Source organism: Oncorhynchus mykiss, chromosome 23 (genome assembly GCF_013265735.2).
Source record: "Oncorhynchus mykiss isolate Arlee chromosome 23, USDA_OmykA_1.1, whole genome shotgun sequence".
In the NCBI taxonomy this organism is placed as follows: domain Eukaryota; kingdom Metazoa; phylum Chordata; class Actinopteri; order Salmoniformes; family Salmonidae; genus Oncorhynchus; species Oncorhynchus mykiss.
In genome coordinates, this window is record NC_048587.1 from 59,370,973 (window position 1) to 59,392,115 (window position 21,143).

Genomic DNA, 21,143 nt, shown 5'->3' on the forward strand with positions numbered 1-21,143 from the left:
ATCTGCATCGTGCAGTGATCCAGTGAGCCGGGACTCTTCTCCCTTGGCTTTACACCTGGGTTTATTAGCTCCATCAACTCTATCCCTGACCTGTCTTCAGTAGTTTGATGGACTGGGTTAGGGGTCATACCTGGGTTAGGGGTCGTACCTGTTTTCAGTAGTTTGATGGCCTGGGTTAGGGGACGTACCGGCCTTTTGTAGTTTGATGGGTTAGGGGTCTTACCTGTTTTCAGTAGTTTGATGGGTTAGGGGTCGTACCTGTTTTCAGTAGTTTGATGGGTTAGGGGTCGTACCTGTTTTCAGTAGTTTGATGGGTTAGGAGTCATACCTGTCTTCAATAGTTAGGGGTCGTACCTGTCTTCAGTAGTTTGATGGCCTGCGTCCTCTCGTCCTGCTCCCCCACATCGTTCTCTTCTACCACGTGGTTCTGGATCTCCTCGTCCCCCTCCGTCAGGGGTTTGAGGCGCAGCAGTATTCGCTCTGTGAACTCCTTGATGCGGGGCGAGGCCGTGGGCTGGGTGTACGGCAGATTGACGTCTATCATGAAGATGTAGGTGAGGACGCTGGAGAAGAAAGAGGAAAGAGAGCGAAAGAGGAGGCAGAGGGAGATTAACACCTTTAGTTGAGTTAATTTATGAATCTAGATTTTTGTATTTAGGCCATTATTTTTCATGTATTCCTCTTTTTCGACAGTTTGCTTGTCTCTACCTCTTTCAGTACTCTCATGAATGATAAAATCAACAATTCTACCTGGTTTAACATAAATAAATAAAAAAGCATAAGGTGATCTCTTGGCCAACCTGTTTGAAAAGTTATGGACGAATGTTTACCTACTATGACTGACGTGTGGGTAGATACCTAGCTGAATGAACGATGACTGATGTGTGGTTAGATACCTAGCTGAATGAACTATGACTGATGTGTGGTTAGATACCGAGCTGAATGAACTATGACTGACGTGTGGTTAGATACCTAGCTGAATGAACTATGACTGACGTGCAGTTAGATACCTAGCTGAATGAACTATGACTGACGTGTGGTTAGATACCTAGCTGAATGAACTATGACTGACGTGTGGTTAGATACCTAGCTGAATGAACTATGACTGACGTGCAGTTAGATACCTAGCTGAATGAACTATGACTGACGTGTGGTTAGATACCTAGCTGAATGAACTATGACTGACGTGTGGTTAGATACCTAGCTGAATGAACTATGACTGACGTGCAGTTAGATACCTAGCTGAATGAACTATGACTGACGTGTGGTTAGATACCTAGCTGAATGAACTATGACTGACGTGCAGTTAGATACCTAGCTGAATGAACTATGACTGACGTGTGGTTAGATACCTAGCTGAATGAACTATGACTGACGTGTGGTTAGATACCTAGCTGAATGAACTATGACTGACGTGCAGTTAGATACCTAGCTGAATGAACAATGACTGATGTGTGGTTAGATACCTAGCTGAATGAACTATGACTGACGTGTGGTTAGATACCTAGCTGAATGAACTATGACTGACGTGCAGTTAGATACCTAGCTGAATGAACAATGACTGATGTGTGGTTAGATACCTAGCTGAATGAACTATGACTGATGTGTGGTTAGATACCTAGCTGAATGAACTATGACTGATGTGCGGTTAGATACATAGCTGAATGAACTATGACTGACGTGTGGTTAGATACCGAGCTGAATGAACTATGACTGACGTGCAGTTAGATACCTAGCTGAATGAACTATGACTGACGTGCGGTTAGATACCTAGCTGAATGAACTATGACTGACGTGCGGTTAGATACCTAGCTGAATGAACTATGACTGACGTGTGGTTAGATACCTAGCTGAATGAACTATGACTGACGTGTGGTTAGATACCTAGCTGAATGAACTATGACTGATGTGCGGTTAGATACCTAGCTGAATGAACTATGACTGACGTGCGGTTAGATACCTAGCTGAATGAACTATGACTGACGTGCAGTTAGATACCGAGCTGAATGAACTATGACTGACGTGCGGTTAGATACCTAGCTGAATGAACTATGACTGACGTGCAGTTAGATACCTAGCTGAATGAACTATGACTGACGTGCAGTTAGATACCTAGCTGAATGAACTATGACTGACGTGCGGTTAGATACCTAGCTGAATGAACTATGACTGACGTGCGGTTAGATACCTAGCTGAATGAACTATGACTGACGTGTGGTTAGATACCTAGCTGAATGAACTATGACTGACGTGTGGTTAGATACCTAGCTGAATGAACTATGACTGACGTGTGGTTAGATACCGAGCTGAATTAACTATGACTGACGTGTGGTTAGATACCTAGCTGAATGAACTATGACTGACGTGTGGTTAGATACCTAGCTGAATGAACTATGACTGACGTGTGGTTAGATACCTAGCTGAATGAACTATGACTGATGTGTGGTTAGATACCTAGCTGAATGAACTATGACTGACGTGTGGTTAGATACCTAGCTGAATTAACTATGACTGACGTGTGGTTAGATACCTAGCTGAATGAACTATGACTGACGTGTGGTTAGATACCTAGCTGAATGAACTATGACTGACGTGTGGTTAGATACCTAGCTGAATGAACTATGACTGACGTGTGGTTAGATACCTAGCTGAATGAACTATGACTGACGTGTGGTTAGATACCTAGCTGAATGAACTATGACTGATGTGTGGTTAGATACCTAGCTGAATGAACTATGACTGACGTGTGGTTAGATACCTAGCTGAATGAACTATGACTGACGTGTGGTTAGATACCTAGCTGAATGAACTATGACTGACGTGTGGTTAGATACCTAGCTGAATGAACTATGACTGATGTGTGGTTAGATACCTAGCTGAATGAACTATGACTGACGTGTGGTTAGATACCTAGCTGAATGAACTATGACTGACGTGTGGTTAGATACCTAGCTGAATGAACTATGACTGACGTGTGGGTAGATACCTAGCTGAATTAACTATGACTGATGTGGTAAGTGGCAGTAAGCTAAAAACAAAAGGGTCAGCAGTGAAAATGTTTGTGTAATGTGGAGGCGAGGTCCTACCTTCCGATGCGCTCACGGACGTTCTTGTAGACCTGTGTGAGTTTGGGCTCTAGGTACTGCAGCAGTCTGTGGAGCAGCTCAGGGACCCTCCACTCCTGTTGAGCCAGGCCCCCCTGCAGCACATACAGACGACTGGGCAGGAGAGAGGAGAGTTATACACACACCTAACCCTCCTGCTGAGTCAGGCTTCCCTGCAGAATATACAAACGACTGGACAGGAGAGTTACACGCACACACACACCTAACCCTCCTGCTGAGTCAGGATCCCCTGCAGAATATACAGACGACTGGACAGGAGAGAGGAGAGTTATACACACACCTAACCCTAACACTAAGTCAGGCCTCCCTGCAGAGTACACAGAAGACTGGACAGGAGAGAGGAGAGTTATACACACACCTAACACTAAGTCAGGCCTCCCTGCAGAGTACACAGAAGACTGGACAGGAGAGAGGAGAGTTATACACACACCTAACACTAAGTCAGGCCTCCCTGCAGAGTACACAGAAGACTGGACAGGAGAGAGGAGAGTTATACACACACCTAACACTAAGTCAGGCCTCCCTGCAGAGTACACAGAAGACTGGACAGGAGAGAGGAGAGTTATACACACACCTAACACTAAGTCAGGCCTCCCTGCAGAGTACACAGAAGACTGGACAGGAGAGAGGAGAGTTATACACACACCTAACACTAAGTCAGGCCTCCCTGCAGAGTACACAGAAGACTGGACAGGAGAGAGGAGAGTTATACACACACCTAACACTAAGTCAGGCCTCCCTGCAGAGTACACAGAAGACTGGACAGGAGAGAGGAGAGTTATACACACACCTAACACTAAGTCAGGCCTCCCTGCAGAGTACACAGAAGACTGGACAGGAGAGAGGAGAGTTATACACACACCTAACACTAAGTCAGGCCTCCCTGCAGAGTACACAGAAGACTGGACAGGAGAGAGGAGAGTTATACACACACCTAACACTAAGTCAGGCCTCCCTGCAGAGTACACAGAAGACTGGACAGGAGAGAGGAGAGTTATACACACACCTAACACTAAGTCAGGCCGCCCTGCAGAGTACACAGAAGACTGGACAGGAGAGAGGAGAGTTATACACACACCTAACACTAAGTCAGGCCTCCCTGCAGAGTACACAGAAGACTGGACAGGAGAGAGGAGAGTTATACACACACCTAACACTAAGTCAGGCCTCCCTGCAGAGTACACAGAAGACTGGACAGGAGAGAGGAGAGTTATACACACACCTAACACTAAGTCAGGCCTCCCTGCAGAGTACACAGAAGACTGGACAGGAGAGAGGAGAGTTATACACACACCTAACACTAAGTCAGGCCTCCCTGCAGAGTACACAGAAGACTGGACAGGAGAGAGGAGAGTTATACACACACCTAACACTAAGTCAGGCCTCCCTGCAGAGTACACAGAAGACTGGACAGGAGAGAGGAGAGTTATACACACACCTAACACTAAGTCGGGCCTCCCTGCAGAGTACACAGAAGACTGGACAGGAGAGAGGAGAGTTATACACACACCTAACACTAAGTCAGGCCTCCCTGCAGAGTACACAGAAGACTGGACAGGAGAGAGGAGAGTTATACACACACCTAACACTAAGTCAGGCCTCCCTGCAGAGTACACAGAAGACTGGACAGGAGAGAGGAGAGTTATACACACACCTAACACTAAGTCAGGCCGCCCTGCAGAGTACACAGAAGACTGGACAGGAGAGAGGAGAGTTATACACACACCTAACACTAAGTCAGGCCGCCCTGCAGAGTACACAGAAGACTGGACAGGAGAGAGGAGAGTTATACACACACCTAACACTAAGTCAGGCCTCCCTGCAGAGTACACAGAAGACTGGACAGGAGAGAGGAGAGTTATACACACACCTAACACTAAGTCAGGCCTCCCTGCAGAGTACACAGAAGACTGGACAGGAGAGAGGAGAGTTATACACACACCTAACACTAAGTCAGTCCTCCCTGCAGAGTACACAGAAGACTGGACAGGAGAGAGGAGAGTTATACACACACCTAACACTAAGTCAGGCCTCCCTGCAGAGTACACAGAAGACTGGACAGGAGAGAGGAGAGTTATACACACACCTAACACTAAGTCAGGCCTCCCTGCAGAGTACACAGAAGACTGGACAGGAGAGAGGAGAGTTATACACACACCTAACACTAAGTCAGGCCTCCCTGCAGAGTACACAGAAGACTGGACAGGAGAGAGGAGAGTTATACACACACCTAACACTAAGTCAGGCCTCCCTGCAGAGTACACAGAAGACTGGACAGGAGAGAGGAGAGTTATACACACACCTAACACTAAGTCGGGCCTCCCTGCAGAGTACACAGAAGACTGGACAGGAGAGAGGAGAGTTATACACACACCTAACACTAAGTCGGGCCTCCCTGCAGAGTACACAGAAGACTGGACAGGAGAGAGGAGAGTTATACACACACCTAACACTAAGTCAGGCCTCCCTGCAGAGTACACAGAAGACTGGACAGGAGAGAGGAGAGTTATACACACACCTAACACTAAGTCAGGCCTCCCTGCAGAGTACACAGAAGACTGGACAGGAGAGAGGAGAGTTATACACACACCTAACACTAAGTCAGGCCTCCCTGCAGAGTACACAGAAGACTGGACAGGAGAGAGGAGAGTTATACACACACCTAACACTAAGTCAGGCCTCCCTGCAGAGTACACAGAAAACTGGACAGGAGAGAGGAGAGTTATACACACACCTAACACTAAGTCAGGCCTCCCTGCAGAGTACACAGAAGACTGGACAGGAGAGAGGAGAGTTATACACACACCTAACACTAAGTCAGGCCTCCCTGCAGAGTACACAGAAGACTGGACAGGAGAGAGGAGAGTTATACACACACCTAACACTAAGTCAGGCCTCCCTGCAGAGTACACAGAAGACTGGACAGGAGAGAGGAGAGTTATACACACACCTAACACTAAGTCAGGCCTCCCTGCAGAGTACACAGAAGACTGGACAGGAGAGAGGAGAGTTATACACACACCTAACACTAAGTCAGGCCTCCCTGCAGAGTACACAGAAGACTGGACAGGAGAGAGGAGAGTTATACACACACCTAACACTAAGTCAGGCCTCCCTGCAGAGTACACAGAAGACTGGACAGGAGAGAGGAGAGTTATACACACACCTAACACTAAGTCAGGCCTCCCTGCAGAGTACACAGAAGACTGGACAGGAGAGAGGAGAGTTATACACACACCTAACACTAAGTCAGGCCTCCCTGCAGAGTACACAGAAGACTGGACAGGAGAGAGGAGAGTTATACACACACCTAACACTAAGTCAGGCCTCCCTGCAGAGTACACAGAAGACTGGACAGGAGAGAGGAGAGTTATACACACACCTAACACTAAGTCAGGCCTCCCTGCAGAGTACACAGAAGACTGGACAGGAGAGAGGAGAGTTATACACACACCTAACACTAAGTCAGGCCTCCCTGCAGAGTACACAGAAGACTGGACAGGAGAGAGGAGAGTTATACACACACCTAACACTAAGTCAGGCCTCCCTGCAGAGTACACAGAAGACTGGACAGGAGAGAGGAGAGTTATACACACACCTAACACTAAGTCAGGCCTCCCTGCAGAGTACACAGAAGACTGGACAGGAGAGAGGAGAGTTATACACACACCTAACACTAAGTCAGGCCTCCCTGCAGAGTACACAGAAGACTGGACAGGAGAGAGGAGAGTTATACACACACCTAACACTAAGTCAGGCCTCCCTGCAGAGTACACAGAAGACTGGATAGGAGAGAGGAGAGTTATACACACACCTAACACTAAGTCAGGCCTCCCTGCAGAGTACACAGAAGACTGGACAGGAGAGAACAATAAAATATAATCAAAAAGAAAGGAGGACGAAGGCACTCTTCATATTATTATTCTTGACTCACAGACAAACATTTTACAGACAAACAAACCATCATCGACTCAGACTCCATAGCTGTGTTCGAATACCCATACTAACATACTGTATACTACATACTTAATGGGTATATACACTACATACTATTAGTTCATTTTAGCATACTGTAAACAAACGGTATCCTTTCAGTTGAGCGTACTTCGCCTGTCTACCGGAAGTTGATGCTGTTGCTATGCAACCTCTTGCTAGCTTGTTAGCATAACAGGTGTGTTCGTAAATTCAATCTGGAGTGCACTCTGGGCGTATGTAAATTCAGAGCGTTGTCAAATTGTCTGTTAGTAAATTCAGAGTGTTTGGCTCTCGGAGCATTCAGAGCGCACACTGGACCCTCTGGCCGAGGAGAAAGTTTGATCCGAGCGTTCGAATATATTGGCAAGTTTGACGCATTAGTACTAGCCTACTAATGTTAGCTAGCTAGCTAACATACCGGTACATACTGCTGTAATGATATGTTGTGGTTCGTAAGGAAAGCGCAGCTAACAAATTGTCAGTCAACGTAACTTATTTGAAAAGTCATAGTCGCCGCCATTTTCTTGAAATCTGAAACCGTTGTGAAGCCACGCCCATTCTCTGAAGAATTGTATTATTATTATTATTATTATTGTAATAATTGTATTGTGCTCTAAAATCACAGAAATAGTGTCCACTGCTTGTAATACTTTATATTTTGGCGAATTTAGTATGACAACTTTTGGCACACTAACTATATCCATACTATGGCCAATAAGCATACTACATACTCAATTTACATCACAAAAAGTAAAGGTAGTATGAGTATTCGAACACAGCTCATCTCTTCAATGCAGGACTAGTCATCTGGGCACATATGGAACAGAATAAATACACCCTTCCACACAAACACACTAATAGGATGAGAATTAAAGGAGGCAAAGTGTTTCCTTACCAGGCATCTACGAAGGATCCCCCCTCCCCGTTGACTGGAGATTCCATCAGCATTTCAAACAACCAGTGGAGCTTCCTGGGGTCTCTGCTCTCCTGTACAACACAACCAACCTAAAGTAAACATCTGTTCTCCTGTACAATAACAAGGTCAAATGTCAACAGCATGGAAGCAGGAAATTAACAGGCCAGGCAAGTACTAGACAGGAGATTCAGGAGGCTATTTCTCAATATCTGTACTAAATTCTTCACTCTTTGCCTTTTTCTCAAAATGCATTGGAAGAGAAGATCCAAGTTCCCCTCCCATTCAGGCCTTCTCCTCTAATGCGTTTTCAGAAGGAAACAAGGAGAGAGGATGCATTTGGGACTAGAGGAACTACCAATTGAGAAAGAACCTGAAAGAAATGGACAGCTGAATGAGAGGGATGGGAGGGCTAGCAGCTTACACAGGCTGTGGCGATGCAGGTGCCCCAGTCAGCGTATGTTTCTACAGTGATGTTGTTCAGAGCTGTACGGATCAGAGGACACAGCAGCTCCCACAGACTCTCCACCTGGGAGGGGAACATAGGTCAAAGACTTAACAAATATTCAACTTTTATTTATCTAGGTAAGTCAGTTAAGAACAAATGCTTATTTGCAACGAGGACCGGCAGTACTGATTATAAGCATGGTGTGTGACCACAGCGTATGTCTCTCTCCTCTACCTTGGCATAGCTCCAGTGTGTTCCTTCCTCTCTCCTACCTTTCCATAGCTCCAGTGTGTTCCTTCCTCTCCCCTACCTTTCCATAGCTCCAGTGTGTTCCTTCCTCTCCCCTACCTTTCCATAGCTCCAGTGTGTTCCTTCCTCTCCCCTACCTTTCCATAGCTCCAGTGTGTTCCTTCCTCTCCCCTACCTTGCCATAGCTCGTGTGTTCCTTCCTCTCCCCTACCTTGCCATAGGTCCAGTGTGTTCCTTCCTCTCCCCTACCTTGCCATAGCTCCAGTGTGTTCCTTCCTCTCCCCTACCTTGCCATAGCTCCAGTGTGTTCCTTCCTCTCCCCTACCTTTCCATAGCTCCAGTGTGTTCCTTCCTCTCCCCTACCTTTCCATAGCTCCAGTGCTTGCTGCCTCTGATCAGTCCAGAGGTGATCTCTGCTACACAGCGCTGTTTGCTCTCATGTGTGTCGGCCACCAGACGCTCCATGTGTGGTTTCAACAGGGGTAGGAAGGCATCGTTGAAGTTCCGGAACAGGCCCTGAGGGATAGAGGAGAGGAATAAAACAGAGTTAGGGAAGCCTGATTCTTAACTAGGATTGCCATTTCAGAAATCCTGGTTGGAGGATTCTGGATTTCCAGCTTATTCCAGGAAACTTCCAGATGTTTTCTAGAAAACTGGGGATTTGGGGTTACCAGTTACCAGTACTAAGTCAATGTGCAGGTGTTATGAGGTAATAACTTGTCTATATACAGGGAGTACCAGTACTAAGTTGATGTGCACATGTACGAGCTAAAAACATTTTATTATTAATATTAACACATGGGATAAACAAATGTACAGTCAATAACACAATTGAAACAAACCACAATAGAAAAATATATATACAGTGTGTGCAAATGTAGTAAGATTAGGGAGGTAAGGCAATAAATAGGCCATAGTGGCGAAATAATTACAATTTGCATGAACACTGGAGTGATAGATGTACAGATGATGATGTGCAAGTAGAGATACTGGGGTGCAAAAAGAGAAAAAATTAATCATTTTGGGAATTAGGTAGTCGGGTGTGCTATGTACAGATGGGCTGTGTACTGGTACAGTGATCGGTAAGCTGCTCTGACGGCTGATGCTTAAAGTTAGTGAGGGAGATATAAGACTCCAGCTTCAGTGATTTTTGCAATTCGTTCCAGTCAGAGAATTGGAAGGAAAGGCGGCCAAAAGAGGAGTTGGCTTTGGGGATGACCAGCGAAATATACCTGCTGGAGCATGCGCCACGGGTGGGTGTTGCTCTGGTGACCAGTGAGCTGAGATAAGGTGGGGCTTTACCTAGGAAATACTTATTTATATATGACCTGGAGCCAGTGGGTTTGGCGACGAATATTAAGCGAGGGCCAGCCAACGAGAGCATACAGGTCACAGTGGGGGGTAGTATATGGGGCTTTGGTGACAAAACAGATGGCACTGTGATAGACTGCATCCAATTTGTTGAGTAGAGTGTTGGAGTCTATTCTGTAAATGACATAGCCGAAGTCAAGGATCGGCAGGATAGTCAGTTTTACGAGGGTATGTTTGGCAGCATGAGTGAAGGAGGCTTTGTAGAAAAATAGGAAGCTGATTCTAGATTGAGTTTTGGATTGGAGATGCTTAATGTGAGTCTGGAAGGAGAGTTTTTAGTCTAACCAGACACCAAGGTATTTGTAGTTGTCCACATATTCTAAGTCAGAACCGTCCAGAGTAGTGATGCTAGTCGGGCAGGTGCGGGCAGCGATCGGTTGAAAAGCATGCATTTAGTTTTACTAGCATTTAAGAGCAGTTGGAGGCCACGGAAGGAGTGTTGTATGGCATTGAATCTCATCTGGAGGTTTGTTAACACAGTATCCAAAGAAGGGCCAGAAGTATACAGAATGGTGTTGTCTGCGTAAAGGTGGATCAGAGAATCACCAGCAGCAACAGCGACATCATTGATATATACAGAGAAAAAGTCAGCCAGAGAATTGAACCCTGTGGCACCCACATAGAGGCTGCCAGAGGTCCAGACAACAGGCCCTCTGATTTGACACACTTAACTCTGACAAGTAGTTGGTGAGGCAGTCACTTGAGAATAAGAATGCGGTGATTGACAGAGTCGGAAGCCTTGGCCAGGTTGACGAAGACAGCTGCACAGTACTGTCTTTTATCCATGGCAGTTATGATTTTGTTTAGGACCTTGGGCGTGGCTGAGGTGCACCCATGGCCAACTCGGAAACCAGATTGCACAGCGGAAAAGGTACGGTGGGATTCGAAATGGTCGGTGATCTGTTTATTAACTTGGCTTTCGAAGACTTTAGAAAGGCAGGGCAGGATGGATATAGGTCTGTAATAGTTTGTATCTGGAGTGTCTCCTCATTTGAAGAGGGGGATGACCGCGGCAGCTTACCAATCTTTAGGGAACGCAGACGATATGAAAGAGGTTGAACAGGCTAGTAATAGGGTTTGCAAAAATTACGGCAGATACTTTTAGAAAGAGAGGGTACAGATTGTCTAGCCCGGCAAATTTGTAGGGGTCCAGATTTTGCAGCTCTTTCAGACCATCAGCTATCTGGATTTGGGTGAAGCAGAATTGGGTGGGTTGCTTGGGCAAGTTGCTGCGGGGGGTGCAGAGCTGTTGGCCGGAGTCGGGGTAGCCAGGTGGAAAGCAAGGCCAGCCGTAGAAAAATGCTTATTGAAATTCTTGATTATCGTGGATTTATCAGTGGTGACAGTATTTCCTAGCCTCGGTGCAGTGGGCAGCTGGGATGTGCTCCTATTCTACATGGACTTTACAGTGTCCCAGAACTTTTTGGAATTCATGCTACAGGATGCAAATTTATTTTTGAAAAAGCTAGCCTTTGCTTTCCAACTGCATGTGTATATTGGTTCCTAACTTCCCTGAAAAGTTGCACATCACAGGGGCTATTCGATGCTAATGCAGTACACCACAGGATGTTTTTGTGCTGGTCAAGGGCAGTGAACTGGAGTGAACCAAGGGCTATATCTGTTCTTAGTTCTACATTTTTTGAACGGGGCATGCTTATTTAATGCAACCGCTGTGTCAGATTTCAAAAAAACATTACGGAAAAAGCATAATCTGAGTATGGCGCTCAGAGCCCAAACTAGCCAATAGAAATATCCACCATGTTGCTCAGTCAACATTAGTCATAAATAGCATTATAAATATTCACTAACCTTTGATGATCTTCATCAGAATGCACTCGCAGTTCCACAATAAATGTTTGTTTTGTTTGATAATGTCCATAATTTATGTCCATATAGGTTCTTTTGTTAGGGTGTTTGGTAAACAAATCCAAAAGCGCGTTCAGGTCCAGTCGGACGAAAACTTCAAAAAGTTATATTACAGGTCGAAGACACTTGTCAAACTAAGTATAGAATCAATCTTTAGGATGTTTATATCATAAATGTTCAATAATGTTCCAACCGGAGAATTCCATTGTCTGTAGAAAAGCAATGGAACGAGAGACACCTCACATGTGAAATGCGCGTGACTGAGAACGAGGCTGCTGCCAGACCCCTTAGTCAAACACCTCTCATTCGCTCCCACTTCACAGTAGAAGCCTGAAATGTTCTAAAGACGGTTGACATCTAGTGGAAGCCTTAGGAAGTGCAAAATAACCCATGTCCCACTGTGTATTCGATAGGGGCTGAGTTCAAAAACGACAAACCTCAGATTTCCCACTTCCTTTTTTTTCTCCTCAGGTTTTTGCATGCCATATGAGTTCTGTTATACTCACAGACATCATTCAAACAGTTTTAGAAACTTCAGAGTGTTTTCTATTCAATACTAATAATAATATGCATTTATTAGCATCTTGGACTGAGTAGGAGGCAGTTTACTCTGGGCACACTATTCATCCAAAAGTGAAAATGCTGCCCCCTATCCCAAAGAAGTTAAGAAGTGTATCTAAAGCTCCATGCATAAAACTTGAATTTTCCTCGACATTTATAATGAGTATTTCTGTGAATTCATGTGGCTCTCTGCAAAATCATAGCATGTTTTTGAACTACTGAACATAACATACCAATGTAAAATACGATTTTTGGATTTAAATATGCACTTTATCGAACAAAACATACATGTATTGTGTAACATGAAGTCCTATGAGTGCCATCTGATGAAGATCATCAAAAGTTAGTGATTCATTTTTTCTCTATTTGTGCTTTTTGTGACTCCTCTCTTTGGCTGGATAAATGGCTGGGTTTTTCTGCGGCTTGGTGGTGACCTAACATAATCGTTTGTGGTGCTTTCGCTGTAAAATATTTTTGAAATCAAGACACTGTGGCTGGATTGATGAGAATTTGATCTTTAAAATGGTGAAAATTGATTTATGAGATTTCTGTTGATTTGTATTTGGTGCCCTGCAATTTCATTGGCTGTTGGCGAGGGGTTCCGTTTCTGTCCTAGACAGGTTAAGATGGTGAGGAAATCACATTTAAAGAATAATCAGGCATCCTCTACTGACGGGATGAGGTCAGTATCCTTCCAGGATACCAGGGCCAGGTCGATTAATAAGGCCTGCTACCCAAAGTGTTTTAGGGAGCGTTTGACAGTGATGAGGGGTGGTCGTTTGACAGCGGACCCATTATGGACGCAGGCAATGAGGCAGTGATCGCTGAGATCCTGGTTGAAGACAGCAGAGGTGTATTTAGAGGGCAGGTTGGTCAGGATGATATATATGAGGGTGCCTCGTGTTTACGGATTTGGGGTTGTACATGGTAGGTTCCTTGATAATTTGTGTGAGATTGAGGGTATCTAGCTTAGATTGTAGGGTGGCCTGGGTGTTAAGAATATCCCAGTTTAGGTCACCTAACAGTACGAACTCTGAAGATAAATGAGGGGCAATCAATTCGCATATAGAGTCCAGGGCACAACTGGGAGCTGAGGGGGGTCTACAGCAAGTGAGAGATGTATTTCTGGAAAGGTGGATTTTTAGAAGTAGAAGCTTGAACTGTTTGGGCACAGACCTGGATAGCATGACAGAACTCTGCAGGCTGTCTCTGCAGCAGATTGCGACCCCGCTCCCGCCCCCTTGGCAGTTCTATCTTGGTGGAAAATATTGTAGTTGGGGATGAACATTTCATACTTTTTGGTGGCCCTTCTTAAGCCAGGATTCAGACACGGCTAGGACATCAGAGTTGGCGGAGTGTGCAAACAAACTTAGGGAGGAGGCTTCTGATGTTGACATGCATGAAACCAAAGCTTTTACGGTTACAGAAGTCAACAAATGATAACGCCTGGGGAATAGGTGTGGTACTGGGATCTCCAGTGCCTGGGTTAACCTCTACATCACCAGAGGAACAGAGGAGGAGTAAGATAAGGGTACGGCTAAAGGCTATAAGAACTGGTCGTCTAATGCGTTGGGAACAGAGAATAAAAGGAGCAGATCTGTGCGTGGTAGACTAGATTCAAGGCATAATGTACAGACAAGGGTACGGTAGGATGTGAGTACAGTGGAGGTAAACCTAAGCATTGAGTAACGATGAGAGAGGTTTCGTCTCCACATGTGTGGAGGGTGGGACAAAAAGCTATCTAAGGCAAGGTGAGCGGGACTGAAGGCTCTACAGTGAAATAAAACAATAAGGATTAGCCGAGACAGCAGTAGACAAGGCATATTGACAGAGAGAGACATAAAGCAGTCACCGGTGTTGATCGGGAGAGCTAAGACAACAACGGGTAAATGGTGATGAATGGGCAGAGCGGGTCAGTTAGGTACATACAGGACCGGAGTTTGAGGCTGGGGCCGACAGATAAACAAAATGAGGTACCGTGTTATTGAAACAGTCCCGGGGGCATCAGCTGTGTAGCCGAGTAATCATGGGGTCTAAAGAACAACAGTAGGCGAGTCACGGAGCCATTCAGTAGTCACCACTACGCTAGGCGAGTGGGGGAGACAACGCTTAGAATGCTAGCGGGCCGGGGGAAGAAGATGGGTCTTCGGCAACATCGCAATGGAAAAGCCCGGTGCGACCACTTCGGCAGACCAGTCGTGATAGATCGGCGGGTCTCCGCGTCAACAACAAAGGGTCCAGACCAATTGGCAAGAGGTATTGTAGCCCTAGAATTAGCTGGTATATGGGCCTAGCTCAAGGCTAACTGGTGCTTGGGGGTAGAAGCTGTTCAGGGTCCTGTTGGTTCCAGGCTTGGTGCATCTGTACAGTTTGCCATGCGGTAGCAGAAAGAACAGTCTATGACTTGGGTCTCTGGAGTCTGACAATTCTTTGAGCCTTCCTCTAACACTGCCTGGTATAGAGGTCCGGGAGGGCCCATGCCAAACCTTTTCAGAGTTGGTTGGTGTGGAGCCTGTTTGTCTTGCTGACGTTGAGGGAGATGTACGTTCACTGTGGGGACGATGTCATAGATGCACTTATTAATAAAGCTGGTGACTGATGTGGTAAACTCCTCAATGCCATCGGATGAATAACGGAACATATTCCAGTCTTCCGTATTGGGCGCGTCACTGGTACTTCCTGTTTGAGCTTTTGCTTGTAAGCAGGAATCAGGAGGATAGAGTTGTGGTCGGATTAACCAACTGGAGGGCGAGGGAGAACTTTGTATGAATTTCTGTGTGTGGAGTAAAGGTGATCTAGAGTTTATTTTCGTCGAGATGCACAAGTGAAATGCTGGTAGAAATGAGGTAAGACGGGAGTTCAGTTTGCCAACATTAAAATCACAGACCAATCAGAGCGCCGCCTCTAGATGAGCATTTTCTTGTTTGCTTATGGCATTATACAGCTCATTGAGTGTAGCCGTGGTTTGTTGTGGTAAATAGACAGCTACAAAACATTTATAAAAACTATTTTGGTAGAAACTATGGTCTACATCTAAGGTATTAAGGTATTCAAGGGAGCAGAACCTCGAGACTTCCTTAATATTAGAGATCGCACACCAGCTGTTGTTAACCATGAGACACACACCTCCCCCCGTTATGTCAGATACATAAAATACAGCTAGATGTATATTATTATCCCTGTCCTTGTTCAGCCCCGACGCCGAGAAACATAGGACATTACAGTTCTTCAGGTCCCGTTGATAGGAGTCTCGAATGGCGCTTGTCCAGTCTGTTCTCCTGTGATTGTACATTCGCCAATAGAACGGAGTGTATAGGCGGTTTATATAGTCGCCGAAGTAGTTTCGTCAGGGTGCCCACAGGTCGGCCTCTCTCACGCCATCTCTTTCTCTTCCGAGAGTTGGTGGTCCTGCGCCACCGACTCATCGAAGTAGAAATATGATCAAAATTGAGGTTAGTGATTGCTGTTCTGATGTCCAGAAATTATTTTTGGTCATAGGAAATGATGGAAGAAACATTATGTATAAATAAAGTTAAGATCAGTGAAAAAAAGAGAAACACCCAAAATAGCAGACTTGGTCAGGAGCCTGTAAAGCGACAGCTGTCCATTGCAGCACCATTCCAACCATATTCTTAGCCTACAAAAACTGTCTAGGTTAATCCTCAGAAGTCTTCCCTTGTTTACGTAGCTTCTATCTTTCATGCTCACCCAGTCTACATTTTAAAAAGTCAGAGGGAAGCAAGGAGACCATTTGAAGAGAAGGTTCAGGAAAGACCTTTGAGATTGGGTGAGTGTTAAATCCTGATCTGTGTCTCCCTCACCTTGAAAAGGCAGAACCTGCGGGGACTGAACTTGTCCTTGCCCTTGCGGTCCTCCAGAGAGAGGAACTCAATCAGCTGGTTGATGAATCCTGGATCTGAGAAGTGGTCATAGATGATCTGCTCTCGCTGGAGGGAAGAAACAAAACAGTTGTAACAGTGGACATGAGATATCACCTTTTACAGCAGAGGATGTTACATACATTTTCCAAGAGTGAGAGAACGCATTCTGATTCTCTACCCTTCAGCCAGAAGTGTGCCGTTGTCACTCCCACTCATGCATTTCAAAAGCATTGGAAGCGTGCATGGCTGGAGGGAGTTTCCACCATATTCCTTACACTAATAAATTCATTTTACATCCATGAGGGGGAGTGTAAGAGTGCACACTTTGGGACAAGGGTAGAGCACCGGACTGTGGCCATTGTGTGTGTCATCTCCTCACCTCTGTCATCTCCTCCCTGGTCAGTCCTTGTTTGGGCTGCTCCTCAGAAGGAGCGTACATCATGAGTTTCTGTGGCCAGCTGTAGTATCCCCAGTGGGTCTTCTCTACAAACGTACAGCCCTCCCAGTCCTGCTGGGTACGAGGCAGACTGCTACTGTTATACTGGAGCCACTGGTTATCAGGCCTGTCCCCTGCTATCAAACCAGCCAGCTCTTTCATACCACCTGGTAGAGGGAAGAGGAGGAAGAAGGAGAGAGGGAAGAGATATGACCATGAGGTTACTGTTATACTGGAGCCACTGGTTATCAGGCCTGTCGCCTGCAATCAGACCACTTGGTTGAGAGGGAGAGGTGGTGAGATAAGCTGCATGTATATGTTACAGGGTTCTCAGAGGCAGTGGCAAGTTAAATTCAAGGACTTAAGTACTTTTTCAAGCACTAACATTTATCTTTAGGATCATCAATTTGTAGTCGTGAATATTATGTGATTGTTTCTAGTCGCCACCAGATGGCAGTATATCGCTACAACCTCATAACTAACGGCTGCCACTTGATAAAGCAGAAAATCACGGGCTCCCCATGAAGCTTTGGAGGTTGTTGCAGAAAAAGTCACAATGTAGAACAGGCACTAGCGCCGAATGCAGCGTTGTAATTCCCCCTTCATGTGGCTCTTCAGGGCTTATTCACCCACTGACAAACTTTGACTCATTTTTTGCACTTTACAAGGAGTGGGTTGGAGGGGTCCAGTGATGTAGTTAGTGGTGAGTAAACTACACTGAACAGAATTATCAACACAACATGTAAAGTGTTGGTCCAATGTTGTTCCAGAATTGAATCTACATTGTCCATTTCAGCTGTGGATGTGACGTTTGGCCTGGCTGAGTGGCATTGTGGGTGGAATGAGCGAGCCCGCCTGGCAAACAGAGCTAAACACATGGGGAACTACAACTCGGTAGTCTGCCTGGAAATTAATTTGCAAGACCAATACATTTTTCTAATATTTTTCATAAATATATTTGAAAATGATCTGTTCTCACCTCATTTTAACTCAAGTACTTTTCAAGTACCAACAAAAGGTCTGATTATCAAGGTATTCCGGTACTTGAATTTCAGAGTGCCAAATTCAAGTACTTTAAGCACCTTGTGCGAACCCTGCTGTTATAAATCTGACCTGGGGTCAAATAGTATTTGTTTTCTTTCAAATGCTTTGATTCAGCCTGCCTGGAGTGCCAGGTGGACAGGGTTTACAATTTTGGGACTATTCCTTTGGTTCCACAGCGCCAGAGCAAACACAATCAACCGCAGCTCAAAATAAATATTATTTAAACCCAGGTAAAAGGACTGGTGAGGAGACAAAGTGCAGGTTACTTACAGAGCGTGTTGGGGCTGACTGGTACTTTTCTGTGTGGCCTCTTGAGTTGCTTCATGATCCCTGCCACAGCTGATATCGCCACCTAGTGGGGAAATAAATACATGTATAAAGATGTTTCTATCTTACAATGAAATACCATAATGATTAAAGTCCTCAGCAGTGGTGAGAATATACATGTATGAAGATAAGTGTATTTGTGTGTGAAACGTTGTTGACTGCTGCCATCTGAATGAAACTGAACACATGACTGAGTGTCAGTGATTCTACGTGTGTATGGACAGAGAGTGTATGGACAGAGAGTGTATGGACAGAGAGTGTATGGACAGAGAGTGTATGGACAGAGAGTGTATGGACAGAGAGTGTATGGACAGAGAGTGTATGGACAGAGTGGTTGCTGTGGCAGTGCCCACCTTGCGGACCAGGAGGGAGTCATGGTTGAGGCTCTTGACGAAGAAAAGGACAGCGGGGGAGGGGAGGGGGTGGTCATCCCTCAGTAACAGAGACATGAAGCCAATGGCAATGTGCTCAAACTTCCAGGGCCTGCAACATAAAGCAGGTGTGTTCAGGAGGTGGAAAACGTTTTGAAACAGAGGTACTGCCTGAAGTCGTCCAATAGCAACAGACATTTTGGTATTTCGTGGAATTTTAAATGTCGAAGATAGAAATGTAAGAAATAGAGCCGACAGGATATTATTGTAACGTCTGTCATCGGGACGAGCTGAACCTGCACGCCTCAGTCATCGGGACGAGCTGAACCTGCACGCCTCAGTCATCGGGACGAGCTGAACCTGCACGCCTCAGTCATCGGGACGAGCTGAACCTGCACGCCTCAGTCATCGGGACGAGCTGAACCTGCACGCCTCAGTCATCGGGACGAGCTGAACCTGCACGCCTCAGTCATCGGGACGAGGTGAACCTGCACGCCTCAGTCATCGGGACGAGGTGAACCTGCACGCCTCAGTCATCGGGACGAGGTGAACCTGCACGCCTCAGTCATCGGGACGAGCTGAACCTGCACGCCTCAGTCATCGGGATGAGGTGAACCTGCATGTTTCTGTCATCGGGACGAGTTGAACCTGCACGCCTCAGTCATCGGGACGAGCTGAACCTGCACGCCTCAGTCATGGGGACGAGCTGAACCTGCACGCCTCAGTCATCGAGACGAGGTGAACCTGCACGCCTCAGTCATCGAGAAGAGGTGAACCTGCACGCCTCAGTCATCGGGACGAGGTGAACCTGCAGGCCTCAGTCATCGGGACGAGCTGAACCTGCACGCCTCAGTCATCGGGACGAGGTGAACCTGCACGCCTCAGTCATCGGGACGAGGTGAACCTGCACGCCTCAGTCATCGGGACGAGCTGAACCTGCACGCCTCAGTCATCGGGATGAGGTGAACCTGCATGTTTCTGTCATCGGGACGAGTTGAACCTGCACGCCTCAGTCATCGGGACGAGCTGAACCTGCACGCCTCAGTCATCGGGACGAGCTGAACCTGCACGCCTCAGTCATGGGGACGAGCTGAACCTGCACGCCTCAGTCATCGAGACGAGGTGAACCTGCACGCCTCAGTCATCGAGAAGAGGTGAACCTGCACGCCTCAGTCATCGGGACGAGCTGAACCTGCACGCCTCAGTCATCGGGACGAGGTGAACCTGCACGCCTCAGTCATCGGGACGAGGTGAACCTGCACGCCTCAGTCATCGGGACGAGCTGAACCTGCACGCCTCAGTCATCGGGACGAGGTGAACCTGCACGCCTCAGTCATCGGGATGAGGTGAACCTGCATGTTTCTGTCATCGGGACGAGTTGAACCTGCACGCCTCAGTCATCGGGACGAGCTGAACCTGCACGCCTCAGTCATCGGGACGAGCTGAACCTGCACGCCTCAGTCATCGGGACGAGCTGAACCTGCACGCCTCAGTCATGGGGACGAGCTGAACCTGCACGCCTCAGTCATCGAGAAGACGTGAACCTGCACGCCTCAGTCATCGAGAAGACGTGAACCTGCACGCCTCAGTCATCGGGACGAGGTGAACCTGCACGCCTCAGTCATCGGGATGAGGTGAACCTACACGTTTCTGTCATCGAGACGAGGTGAACCTGCACGCCTCAGTCATCGGGATGAGGTGAACCTACACGTTTCTGTCATCGAGACGAGGTGAACCTACATGTTTCTGTCATTGGGATGAGGTGAACCTACATGTTTCTGTCATTGGGACGAGGTGAACCTACACGTTTCTGTCATCGAGACGAGGTGAACCTGCATGTTTCTGTCATTGGGATGAGGTGAACCTGCACGTTTCTGTCATTGGGATGAGGTGAACCTACATGTTTCTGTCATTGGGATGAGGTGAACCTACACGTTTCTGTCATTGGGATGAGGTGAACCTGCATGTTTCTGTCATTGGGATGAGGTGAACCTGCATGTTTCTGTCATCGGGACGAGGTGAACCTACATGTTTCTGTCATCGAGACGAGGTGAACCTACATGTTTCTGTCATTGGGATGAGGTGAACCTACATGTTTCTGTCATTGGGATGAGGTGAACCTACACGTTTCTGTCATTGGGATGAGGTGAACCTGCATGTTTCTGTCATCGGGACGAGGTGAACCTACATGTTTCTGTCATCGAGACGAGGTGAACCTACATGTTTCTGTCATTGGGATGAGGTGAACCTGCATGTTTCTGTCATTGGGATGAGGTGAACCTACATGTTTCTGTCATTGGGATGAGGTGAACCTACATGTTTCTGTCATTGGGATGAGGTGAACCTACATGTTTCTGTCATTGGGATGAGGTGAACCTACATGTTTCTGTCATCGAGACGAGCTGAACCTGCATGTTTCTGTCATTGGGATGAGGTGAACCTACATGTTTCTGTCATCGAGACGAGGTGAACCTACATGTTTCTGTCATTGGGATGAGGTGAACCTACATGTTTCTGTCATTGGGATGAGGTGAACCTGCATGTTTCTGTCATTGGGATGAGGTGAACCTACATGT

The 21,143-nt window shown here is 46.5% G+C and overlaps 1 protein-coding gene across 2 annotated transcripts in view; it reads right to left on the reverse strand.

Moving 5' to 3' along the window:
* The window catches only part of LOC110503043 (proteasome activator complex subunit 4B), a 98,472-nt gene that overhangs the window by 15,166 nt on the left and 62,163 nt on the right, over positions 1-21,143 (reverse strand). For both annotated transcript variants that reach the window (XM_036960897.1, XM_036960896.1), the window contains 9 exons: positions 18,550-18,679; positions 18,140-18,221; positions 16,769-16,992; positions 16,330-16,455; positions 9,074-9,226; positions 8,438-8,542; positions 7,996-8,087; positions 3,087-3,218; positions 355-563 (listed from right to left, as the gene is read on the reverse strand). In XM_036960897.1, coding sequence (XP_036816792.1) covers positions 355-563; positions 3,087-3,218; positions 7,996-8,087; positions 8,438-8,542; positions 9,074-9,226; positions 16,330-16,455; positions 16,769-16,992; positions 18,140-18,221; positions 18,550-18,679 — 1,253 coding nt within the window. The remainder of the gene's footprint in view (positions 1-354; positions 564-3,086; positions 3,219-7,995; positions 8,088-8,437; positions 8,543-9,073; positions 9,227-16,329; positions 16,456-16,768; positions 16,993-18,139; positions 18,222-18,549; positions 18,680-21,143) is intronic.